This window comes from Lathamus discolor, chromosome 2 (assembly GCF_037157495.1).
Source record: "Lathamus discolor isolate bLatDis1 chromosome 2, bLatDis1.hap1, whole genome shotgun sequence".
Lineage (NCBI taxonomy): Eukaryota > Metazoa > Chordata > Aves > Psittaciformes > Psittacidae > Lathamus > Lathamus discolor.
The window spans coordinates 143,913,108-143,926,384 of NC_088885.1; the positions used below are offsets into that span (position 1 = coordinate 143,913,108).

Here is a 13,277-nt window from a genome sequence, read left to right on the forward strand (position 1 = left end):
GCTCAATGCTTTGCACAAGTTCAGGCAAATGACATCAGTTGCTCTGTCCCTATCCAACAGCAATGTAGCCCCACTGTAGAAAGACACCAAACTGGTAAAGGTGGCAATCTTCAGACGTTCTACCTTTCCAGGCAGGCGTAAGCAAATAAATAGACTCTTGTCAAAACAAGACAACAAAACAGATGATAACAAAACGATCCTGAAAATATTAAGTTGTGACCAATACATTCTTTTCCTGAATAATCTGAGTTACGAGGACATCAAAATTTTTCAAGATGATTTTGGTATACTGACAGAGTACAGAGCAAAGACGAAGAAAATGAATAGAACACCGTCTTCTTCAACCAGTAAGAACAGTGGGTTTTATTTTTATTTTATATTGTTCTAAAAGACAGGATATACTTTCATGGGGACAAAAACTAGTAACTGCAATATCTTATCATGCATCTGCAATACATGTATCTACATCACCGTTGATTTGAACATCAGAAAAATCATGTAGCTGTCTGTGCATTAAATTGACTCTCAATATATTTGCTCATACTTTTTTGGCTGTTATCTGCATTGTTTATGAAAAACAGCATTGTCAGATTTGAGAAGGTCCTGTATTTAAGACTTAAACATAATTATAGAGCAAGTTGATGTTTCTACTAAAATGGCCAAATATGAAAGAAATCATTGTTATATACAATTATTTAAATTATTATTAGTAGCATTATTAATAACAGTAATTGATGGCTGCAGCTGACAAGAATGGAGAGGAGTCATATTTAAACAATATGCTCCTGCACTGCAAAAGGATGGAGAAATAGCATGACAAATGAGCATTAGTATTAACAAGATAAGATGTATTAACAAATACATATTTTAGATTAGGACAATTTAAACAACCAAAGTGCACAATTTGCCTTTAAACTAACTATAAAATTCTTATAAACAAACAAAACAACACCAAACATGAATCATAGAATCATAGAATCATAGAATGGTTAGGGTTGGAAGGGACCTCAGGATCATCTAGTTCCAACCCCCCTGCCATGGACAGGGACACCTCTCACTAAACCATCCAACACAAGGCTTCATCCAACCTGGCCTTGAACACCCAAAACAAAGCACAAAATAGAATCATAGAATCATAGAATAGTTAGAGTTGGAAAGGACCTTAAGATCATCAAGTTCCAACCCCCCTGCCACAGGCAGGGACACCTTACATTAAACCATGTCACCCAAGTCTCTGCCCAGCCCAGCCTTGAACACTGCCAGGGATGGAGCATTCATAACTTCCCTGGGCAACCCATTCCAGTGCCTCACCACCCTCACAGTAAAGAACTTCTTCCTTGTATCTAATCTAAACTTCTCCTGTTTAAGTAATAACCTGAGAACTGTTGGAATTTAGTGGAAATTTCCACACAGTGAAGACGAACAGTTAAAATCTTTACAATATTAAAATACATAAGAAAGTGCTTATCACATTATAATGCCATTATACTAACAGATAGTGAATCCTCAATGGCTGTATTTTGCTATCTTCAGGATATCTTATCCTTGAAGAAAATAACAGAAATAACAACATACTTAGAAATGACAGGAGAAATATTTAAAGAGATCAAGTTACTTCTGACAAACGAAAGAAAGCTTAGTAGTTTGTTCTGAGAGGAATCAATGGCACATTTACAAATGCATATCACAATCCTTAAACTGTGAATTCATGCTGCCAAAACTTTCCACTTATTAAAAAGAAAACCCAATTAAAACTAGCAAAAAGGCAACTTTTCACACCCAGATTATTAAAAACAACCTTTGCCTTATATTTTGTGTATGAATAGAAACAAACAGAACTATGCAGCAAGACTCTAACAGCATAACGAATAAGAGGCACAGAGGGTAGCTAACGGCCATCCTGCTATTTAAGGGACTTTGCAATTAATGCAGACTTATTTGTGGTTTGCAATTAATACAGACTTATCTGTGGTAGAACCTTCACCTCATTGGTTACATAACCATGCTTTAGTTCAACACTGAATATATTTTTTCTCTCATACAATATAACCTTTCAGACATTTCTGTTCTTCACTCCCCAGGTATTCACTGAAAAGCACTTTAACTTAGACTTGGCAAAGAAGCTACACCAGTGAACAAGAAAAAAAACCTATCACCTTAACAAAAATATAAGGGCCTACACAGCAGGAAAGCCATGAGGATACTAGACTGTTTTCTTTGCATAGACACAGAAACACTTTTGGGTTATAAATTCTGACTTGACAGTTATAATGAAAGGCCATGCAATTTGGCTCTTGGGAAGCCTTATAAGGGAAGGAAGAAAAAAGGAAAATAAGAAAATGGAAGAGGGCAAAGGTGAGAAAAAGAAGACATGAGAAATCCTGGCATAAAAGAAATTACTTTCTACGTTTCACTAGAAATTGAGGTAATTACAAAGCAGTGTGTGTGCTTAATATGAACACTGCATTTAGTTATTATTTGAATAAACCATGAAAAGAAAACATGAAACTAATGAATGACAGTATTCTTACAGATCTTTAATCATCTCCATTCCACTATGATTATCAGAAAAGTTTAATTTTATCTATTTTACTATTTGCACTTTAAAGTAAAAATAATTGCTTTTGTTTGTTCTTGTCAGTAACAGTTATAAGGAAATTCAAACTGTCTTGTTATAAGCTGTGGAATTGAAAATTATAAAGAACACTAGGCAGAGACACCTGAACTCTGAATGCATCAGAAGGCACAAACCTCTGAAAACAGCAGAACTGCATCTTTACAAAATTAAGATGATACCTGTACTCTATATCACAAGCTGGAGACATGCCACAAACATATTTCAACAAATACTGTTGAAAATGTTGATTACTTTGGACTATCCAGAACTCAGATTTTGCTTCTAGAAAAAGCTAAAAGTAAACAAGTTTTCATAATTAAGGTGTCGGTTGTTTGTTTTTTTTTTTAAGAATCTGTTACTGAGAATCAGTATGGAGCAGTTTTGCTTTTGGGTTTTTTTTTTTTCACTATACATGTTGAAGTTCAAAGCTTAATACTTAAGTATTAACTTTCACAGACTAAAGTATTTGATATTATTGCTTGCTCATCATGAGAGTGCATATTCAAGTAAGTATAAAAGTTTTCAGAACTGAATAATGATGTGATTAATTTCTCAATTATTTTTACGATTTTTACAAAATTATTCCTTGCATGTCTCCAGATGTATTGAAAAGGAACATTTATTTAGGCACCAAAAAAACAGCCAGCAAAAGCCAAGTGAACAAAACAATGGCAGTATGTTAACTTTGTTAGTTAACTGAAACTACTATACATATTCTAGAAACATAAGTGATACAATTCACAAGTAACTACAGACATCTAGCCCAAAAATAAGCTGAATCATACAGTGGATTCTTGTAAATATATTGAGAATACATTTATTAGAAAGGAAATGTTGGGATATTAGGTATATAAAAGACATACATATGTATTCATGTGAACTTCTACCAATCATGCAAGTAGTGACTGTGTTTGTTCATGTTCATCAGGATTTACATACAGTAGTATTAATTATTTGAAGTGATTAGTTATTTAAGGGAATCAGCTAAATATACAGAAATGTGTAAAATATTTCTGAATTTGTACGAAAATCTTGTTATAAAAATTGTTCCAGCACATCAAGCTCTATGTAACTCAGATACTGCTATCATTTGAGCTGTTCATCTTTAAATATTCAGTAACAAATACTTTTTCACTATTTGAACATTACTTTTTATTGTTTATTTCCAAATTTCAGTCTTATTTTCATTTTTGAAAATAATGTCTTCATAAATTGGATAATAATATTATTCAATATATATATATAATTTGTTTATCCAACTTCTGAGTAAGAATAGGAAAGATAGCTTCTGAATCACTGTCAATTTATTTGGTTTAGAATATATTATGATTGGCTACTCTGTTTCAGGACTCAGCCCACCGGCCTTTTGTTTCCAGAAAGGGACGCTTGATAAATGTTCTGGCAAGAATTCCAAATAATCTTGTAATCTACATACATTTACAACTGCTTTTTTAATTTCTGTATATCATTATCCAGAACTATGTCCACAATTTAATTAAAGTTGAAAGAAATAAAACCAAATTTTTTCTGTTTTACTTCAAAAAAGTAGTATTTTCAGCTGAACGTCCCTTTTTCTTGCATTAATGGAAGAGAGAATTGAATCTCCTGACCTACTAAATTTTGCCATTTATTATAGGAAAACACTTCCAATATTTCTCTGTTTATATTAAAATGTTTACAAGATCATTATCTTTCTACCTTTCCTCCTAGCCCTTCTCAGAACTCCCACCAGCTCTAAAGCATTTTTATGCAGATAGTTTTGGAAATATTTCAGGTGAAACTTTAAAAGTTACTGTCCTCAGTCTTCTATAGTAATTATTTTTTTGTCACATGACTAGAAGAACTGTGACCATCATGTGAATAGAAGTACTTTCATCATATGCTAAGGAAGCACTTGGTTCACATGACTTTTGTCTATACTGCTAAATGCATCTAATCCTGGAAGAGATCCTGGCTCACTGGCTAAATGGTGAAGTATGGTATCCATCTACACTGCTCAGACCTAAGTCTGTGGAGAGAAATCTAGTCATGTCTATAATAAATACTACACGGGTCTGAGGGTCCTCTAGGTTCTGTGTGGTGCTTCTGTGATCCAAAAGCACAACCTTTTTTTTTTTCTTATGTGTGTGTGTGTTTGTGTTCAGAATACCCAAAGGTATTTAAGGACAGTGCTACATCCAGACTATTTCTTTTTTCCTCTTTTTTTTTTTTTTTAACAGCATGAAATTACACAAATGTGCAATATGACATGAAGATTTGAGTGAGAGTATGACAGTGACTGAAGGTCCAAAACAGGCTTTACTTATGCATGGAAAAAATCTGTTCTTACAAAGTGTCTTCTGGGAAACAGGACCAAGACCAGTGCCGTGCTACCCATATCACCTACTGGAAGGGTATGAAGCTCAACCATGACAAGTGCAAGGTCCTGCACCTGGGTCGGAGCAATCCCAGGCACAGCTACAGATAGGGAAAAGAAGAGATTCAGAGCGGCCCTGTGGAGAAGGACTTGGGGGTGCTGGTCGATGAGAAAATGAACATGAGCCGGCAATGTGAGCTCGCAGCCCAGAAAGCCAACCGTATCCTGGGCTGCATCAAAAGGAGCGTGAGCAGCAGGTCGAAAGAGGTGATCCTGCCCTCTACTCTGCTCTAGTGAGACCTCACTTGGAGTATTGTGTGCAGTTCTGGTGTCCTCAACATAAAAAGGACATGGAACTGCTGGAACAAGTGCAGAGGAGGGCCATGAGGATGATCAGGGGACTGGAGCACCTCCCGTATGAAGACAGGCTGAGAAAGTTGGGGCTGTTCAGCCTGGAGAAGAGAAGGCTGCGTGGGGACCTAATAGCAGCCTTCCAGTACCTGAAGGGGGCCTATAGGGATGCTGGGGAGGGACTCTTCGTCAGGGACTGTAGTGACAGGACAAGGGGTAACAGGCTCAAACTTAAACAGTGGAAGTTTAGATTAGATATAAGGAGGAAATTCTTTCCTGTTAGGGCGGTGAGACACTGGAATAAGTTGCCCAGGGAGGCTGTGAGTGCTCCATCCCTGGCAGTGTTCAAGGCCAGGTTGGATGAACCCTTGGGTTGGATGGTTTAGTGTGAGGTGTCCCTGCCCATGGGAAGGGGGTTGGAACTAGATGATCTTGAGGTCCTTTCCAACCCTAACTATTCTATGATTCTATGATTCTACATCCACTACCAAATTTTCTCTGGTTTATTGGTGTCTGTCTTACATTGTATTTTTGTATTGATAAGCTGAACACAAATTTTATGAACAGTGGTTGTTTCCCAGTTGAAGTTGTGTGCATGTGAGTATATGATATCAGAACCATTAATGCTCATGAATCGCTTTGGCGATTTATAATGCACAACATAAGCAACAGAAACAATATGTAAATGTCTTAATTCAATACAAATGATCAGCATGAATTTCTACCTCCAGCTGTTTGAATTATAGTATATACATTAAACACAAAATCAACAAAGGCCTAATATTTATGAGGGGAAAATAATTAAGTCGTTCTTTCATTTTCAAAGATAAGTAGAAAACATGTTGCCTCGAAAATAACGGACCCTTGTGTTCCAGCTTTTCTTTTCTTTCCCCCACCCCCACACATGTAAGCATTATTTTCTGTATCATTAAAACTAAACAGCAATTTCTTTTTCATTTATGCTTCTTCACAAGTTCTTCTCTACTGATAATTTACCAGGTAATCTTCACTATATTAACACTTCCAGATATTACTAAAATTTAACCTCTCCTCACAACTATGCATGCATTCAGTTTTCTTACTTACATAATTTTAATTCAGACTTTTTTAGCACTGACGTGTTTTAGATTAACATGGACGAAGTATCACAGTTCTTTCCTTCCCTTTTTATTTAATTTTAAATTTAACTGCAACACTAAATTTTCTGTCTTATATTTGTTTCAGGATCACTTCAATAGTCTTGCCATTTATTTTACCAGTCTCATGAGAATATACCCATTTAGTTTAACCTGGGAAATTTACTGGTGTATAATTTAACAGAATCTCTTCTGTACATACATACGTAAATGTCGCTTATGCATATGCCAAATTCAGAACTTTTGTTATACCAAGGTAAGCATTGGAATAGAACTAACACAGTGTTAGTTTCATGTCCATACACATGTGACTGTGTAGCTCATAATCAGCAATAGTTATTATACAATCAGATTCTGAAGGGAAGTTTTGCTACCATACAATTTAGGATGAAAAAATATTTTCAGTGCACATTGATAGACATGTTTAACATGAAGCCCTTCCTTTTCATTACTCTTAAATAAATAAACAGACACTTAAGCAACTCTCCTACTTCTTAAGAGTTTTTTTTTGTTGTTTGGACATTTTTCAACAGAACTGAAAATCAAGACATACAGGAAGAACTCAGCTCAGACAACACTAGCCATTAAAAGTTTCTAGTCAAAGCTCTATATGTAGGTAACCCTACAATGAGTGGAGAGTGCTAGGAACCATCTGAAAGTGTTTCCTCTCAGTTATCCTACTTATGATTTTAAAACCAGAACAACTGTTCTGGGGAAATTCTGAGGATATGGTTCTCTAATTTATATAGGAAGCTGAAGTTGATTGAAATCCTATACATGGACCTAGTTTTATGAAGTAACTCTCATCTAAGTGCCCTAACTACATATACACAACTTTGTAATACAAGTATCACTTGGAAGCTTTCACTGACATAAAGGAGTTGATTATTAGGCACCTGAAATGGTAAATGCTGATTTAAATTTATGGCCAGTTTTTCTAACTTACAAAGCAAAATAAGAAGAGTATTGTGCTTTCAATTTGAAATTCTTTGAAGTATAGACTATGAAGTTCACTTATAGTTCTAATACTAAATATATTAAGAAAAGATTGTATCTGACTAAGGAGATAAGGGGAATAGTAGTGAAGATTTAAAAAAGTAAGAGGCGTATTACAATGCTTTTCCAATCTGTAAATCTGCAATTCCACGGACAATGACTACACATACAAGCAAATGAAAGCAGCTGACCACGTACCCACACACCTTGGAAGAGGTGCACTCCATACTCGTCGGCCACCACCAAGACAAATAATCTCTGAAGCTCCTTCTAAACGATATCCAGATGAACAGGAGAATGTCAGAGTATCTCCCACTCCAAAATTAAATCCTATTCTGTTACCAAACTGTGGGATCCCAGGATCTTCACAAGGTTCAAGATTATATTCTGAAAAACAAGAAAACAAGTCATCTTGTGTGGGTGAGAACATTTCAGTCATATTTGTAATTTTGCAGTCTAGTAATTTCTGTGTATTTCCACCTAAAATATCAATACAGATTTCAGATTTAAAACCAAAATGAATGCATAGATTTTAAATTAGCAATTATACTACATTAAAAAGTAAGACTAATGAATACATTCGCAATGTATTCAAGGTGCATAACACAACAGACTTTGTCAATCTGTAACATCCATAAAGTCCCAGGTACATGAAGCAAATTAAAACAATAGCACAACATAAAAACTTGAAAAGTTGACTCTTGGGCTCATCTGGAATTTCACTAACTGAAATTAGACTAGTTCTGTCATGTATCAGAGATGTCTCTACAGAAGCACAGAGGTTTGATTGCTTTGAAACTGTTGGGCATAGGAAACAACTTCCATAACATTATGATTCAGCATACGTACTCATCAAAATCACCTCAATTTTAAACTTTTTATTTTTTTATCTTTACATAAAATACTGAGAAAAAAAGTCTTTTTTCAGGTGCCAGGGATTACAGGTATTTCCTTACCGGAAAAAGAGATATTAAATCCTTCATATGATATTGAAAAATCTGAAATAAAGCGCAGTTGAGCTCTGAAATTTCCATAGAGACCAGCATTGATTGGTGAAGGAAGCTCTGAGCCAGTCAGACGTGCTAATGGCTGTGTGAAACTGCCATTCTCTGTTATTAGTAAGTAGTCATGATGATCCTCCAAATGAAACGTGTAGAAAGTGAACTGAACTCCTATTAGAAAAAGCAGAATTAGATTTACATATCCCACTGTCAACATCAATGTAATTAAATCAAGGATCAAATTCATGTATTTCATGATGAATCAGTTCAGCAAATTAAGATATCCAATTTTTTAAAAAATTTATATTATTCCTGGTTTTAGTATTAAAATATCTTTGCAGCAGATCTGGGTTTTTTTGACACTACCTTTCATTTTTGCCTCTACCTGCAAAACATGGATGTTTGATCTATAGTATGATTGCATGTTTATATAAAATCTGATGATACAGTATGGATGTTCAAAATTACAAAGTGTCAAATAGAAATCACACATCTAGAAAGGAAAATATATCCTGGAACACAATAGTGATAAGAAGACTTAAAGGTCAAGCAAGAGAAATTACTTTTTCTGCATTTCTGTAACTAAGAGTTAGACCATGATCTTTGGGTAGAATGCACAGAAAAGTCACAAAAAAGAAATAGTTCTTTTAACTTTTAAACTCTGTTCCTGACCATTTTGTGTGTGAGTACTCTGTCCAGAGCATGAGCACGTGTGTAGCCACTAGTGAACATCAATATGGAATGCCTGGTGAGCAGCATGATGTCAAGGGGCAACACCTAGAAAAAAGGCCATCAGTACAGAGGAACAGCACCTGGACAGAGTGGGATCTGGGGACCACCTCCTGGGCCAGGACCTGGAACGTTGTGGAAGCATGTTGGTGTTTCTCTGTATGCCAGTGAACACACTTGTCTCTCACCCTGTTAGCCTTTGTAGGTATATGTGTTTGTACGTACTGGCATCTTTGCAATACATGCTTAGGTGTGCTGTCAGATGCACATACAAATGGGAGCAACAGGAGAAATCCTTTGAATCTTAAAGACCTCTAGATTGTGCTTCCCTTTAAGAGGACTGGAAAATTGTTCAGTTTTATTCAAATAGATACCTGCTTCTCTTCTTAGAGCTCCACTCCACTACCCCACTTGCTGTAGCTAGCAGAGCCAGATAAGCACACCCTTACTTAGTAGCACTGATACAGAAATTACAGGATGGAGTTGTGCTTTATGCACAGGATAAAACAAGATAATCCAAGAGATCTAGCCTGGATTTTAAAAAATCCTGATATGATAAGTACACGAGCAAAGCCATTTATCTGCTTTGAGCATCCTATTTATTCTCCTAGACTGTGTGACAACAAATTGGCAAAATCACACACTGAATTTTGGAATTAATGTTGCTTATCTTTTGAGCTAATTCATACAAATTTTAACTTGGGATTGATAAACTCATAAATAGTTTCATTTTTATTTTCATAGTTTTACATAGGAGACAGCATTGATATGACATAAAAAGCTCTTAAAAAAGAAAAAATAGAAATACAGCATGAGGCTGAAATTCAGGTAATATCTGTTGCATTTACTGCAGTAAAATTAATTTTGGTCGTTTTTTTGCATGCATGTATATTGCAACAATAAAATCAGAAATGCCAAAGACATTTTATGGTAGTAACCCAAAATAGTGGAATTACTGTGAATCACAGCTGAGCTTCACTGAGTATTGTTCAAACACCAAACTCAAGGGAATTTTTCAATCAATTTTCCAAATTGCCATGACATTTCTGAGCAAAACCCTAAGGTATATTCCAGCAGTTTCAGTACAATTTAGTTTTATTCAGAAAATATTCTGACATTAATATATGCTGTGTGACAGATTGTGTCTTCTCCAGAGAAGAATTTTAAAAGATATGTTCAGGTAGATTCTTTCTCATAGGCCACCTATGCCCCTTTTTTATAAAGGGAATATTTAAAATCTGAAATTAAGACAGGAAGACATAATACTTTAATGTCATTTCTCAATATTATAACCCAGACTGTTGGGGGATAGGTAAATTAACTATTATTTTAGTAAAGGGTTTAAAAATACACCCCTGATACTCCACAAATTTAATTGCATCATATATTTAATTGCATGGCAACCACAGAAAAAGTAAAATACTAACTACTAAACATGTTAACTATATTTAAAGTACATGTTCCACTCCTTGATTAACAAATTAAAAAAAAAAAATCATATCAAGTTTTTATGGACATTCAAGAATCATAATGCTGGTCCATAATGAACACAAATAAAAAATCATTACAGAATTCCAGAAGTTTAGGTACACTTGAGCAGTAAAATTAAGCTATATACGTATTTATATTGTAGGCATACAATGTTATTTAAGACAGCATATACAAACACGGAAACAGTTTTTCTTAGCAATACAACATATCCAGACATAAAATTTAAATCTGAATGAAACATACGCATTTAATTGCCCGCTATTATGTAACAGCACTATGAAAATTCAACATAGACTCATAGAATAAAGATTTGTTTTTAAAAAAGTACCTCACAGCATTCTGGAGCTACAAGTTTTCCACATTTTCTTGGTAGTGTGACATTAAACTACAAAATTTTGTCAACCAAAAAGAAAAAAAGAAAATCCTGAAGAAAACTTGAATTATTTTTAAAAATCATTATCACTAGTTAGTGACCACTAGAAGATACTCCTTGAAATTCTGAAGTTGAAATTATATTTGACATGAAGTAGAGCAGAAAATAAGATTTCCAGAACAAAGTTTTTCTCCCTCACTTTAAAATAATCCATTTATGTGTTTGTGATTAATTTTCCCAAATGGAAACTATCTAAAACTTAGTCTTTGTAGTGACAATTCATCTGGGGACTATATAAACCCCTGGACATAAGATGATAGAGATAAATAAGCACCTTTTAGGCACCTTCGAAGGATGGTTTATTTCATCCACATTAAATACTTTTTCAGCATAAGATGATTCATATCCTGAATATATATGCGTTTGTCCGTTAAATACAGAAGTGGCCTAATGAACTAGCTTAGTCATAGAACTTTACTGTTAGAAGTTTAAAGTTTAATTAAGAAAGTCTGTGATTTATTATCATAAAAGGAGAGCTATCTTCCCAGGCAGTACCTACAGGAAGAGCTTAAAATATTAATACCTTTCTGCCAACAAGAACAAAATAGGAGAAACTCATACAATATTTCCTATTTCCTTCTCACAGAAAATCCTCCCTCTTCAATTGCTTCCAGCAGATCTTTGAGCAGCATGAATCAAAATGCCCAAGTCAAATTACAACACAGCATTCATATTTAATGTTTTTATTAACAATTCCATAATATAAAATGCATTGACATACGAATGTGCTTCCATCAACATAAGTGCATATATATAAGTACAGATTGCTTACAAATGTGCTTATAAGTATAGATGTGCTTATATACGATTACCCTCTTTCCCTATATACTTTATTTTGATGTATTTGTTTTCTCAGGAGTCTTATTATATATGGCATGGGTTTTTTCAATAGCCTCATCTAAAATGTAATCACATTGAGAATTTCAGCTTCTATTTACCCCATCTTTTAAAGATTAAAAAAATTAAATCCGTAAATTTTTTTTAAGAAAAATTAAAGTGTTAGTGTCTTTCAAGAAACCTGAAAAATACAGCTTAGCCTGAGCTCATGTTTGCTGTAGAATTTACATAATTTTCAGTCCCACCTTACTCCACAAAGCTAAAAGCTTATCCCTGTCTGCTACCTCTCTTCAAAGCTCATATTATAAAGCTTGGGCTGAGTATCCAATGGCTTTTCAGATAGGGTGTAAAGTAGACTACTACAGGGCTAACAGTGTTTTTACACTTTCTATCAGTCTTTCTTGCTTTTCCAGAAGAACAGTTATATACTTCCCACATCCTTTCTCCTTTGTGAAAGATCCACAGTACTTTATATTCCTGCAAGTCTAAAAGCCAATGTTTTGTACCTACAGGTAGCAAAGACAAATGAAGCTTCTGATGGAGGCTCAGGAATTTCATAATGCTTTTTCACTGTGGATGCTTGCAAGCAAATTATATTGACACAGTGACATTATTTGATAGTAGAGAGAGACTCCAGAATAGCTGGAGCAGTAATTTTGAGGGATATAATTTGCCACTTTAACATTTTAAGGAGTTTTAAATGGGACATCCAGTCGGAGGGTGTGGGGAGTGAAGAGGATAAGATTTGCATGTAAAAGAGTTTGGGAATGAGCTCTGAGGCCTTGGTGCTTGACAAGCCCTGGGGCGATGAGTTTGGGCATTGAAGGACAGGAAAGGTAAACAAGCAAGCCGCGGGAGGATGGGCCAGGATGTAGTTGTGGTGGGAATCTCAGTTGTTGGCCAGAGGATGTGGGGGTTGTGAGAGGGTCTGCAACATTGTGATTCGACTGTTTACCTGTGGAGTTTCACAGTGGCCAATGAGATTGAACGTTGTATGTTTGTGCAGGTTGGGAAGTACTGAACAAGGGGCTAAAAAGGGCTTTGTGGTAATAAATGAGGATTTGAGTCTCTGCATCAACTTGAGGTCGTGTCATGAAATGCCACAAGAGAGATTTAATATCTAGATAAGGAACTATTGCACTATTTGTACAAAATCACACATCAGCACAGTTCCCTGTGAGGGGTATCTTGTTTTTATGTTATCATAACACTTTTAGAGGAATATATCATCAGTATGCTTTCTCTCATTTTCACACCCTCCCAGAGAAAACTGATTGAATTCAGATTGGAACTTCATCTCCTTCTCTCATTCCTTTTTCTACATTCTTTC

The 13,277-nt window shown here is 35.1% G+C and overlaps 1 protein-coding gene across 3 annotated transcripts in view; it reads right to left on the bottom strand.

The window, feature by feature from the left end:
• The window catches only part of CSMD3 (CUB and Sushi multiple domains 3), a 614,489-nt gene that overhangs the window by 223,205 nt on the left and 378,007 nt on the right, over positions 1 to 13,277 (bottom strand). For all 3 annotated transcript variants that reach the window (XM_065668828.1, XM_065668827.1, XM_065668826.1), the window contains 2 exons: positions 8,413 to 8,628; positions 7,655 to 7,843 (listed from right to left, as the gene is read on the bottom strand). In XM_065668828.1, coding sequence (XP_065524900.1) covers positions 7,655 to 7,843; positions 8,413 to 8,628 — 405 coding nt within the window. The remainder of the gene's footprint in view (positions 1 to 7,654; positions 7,844 to 8,412; positions 8,629 to 13,277) is intronic.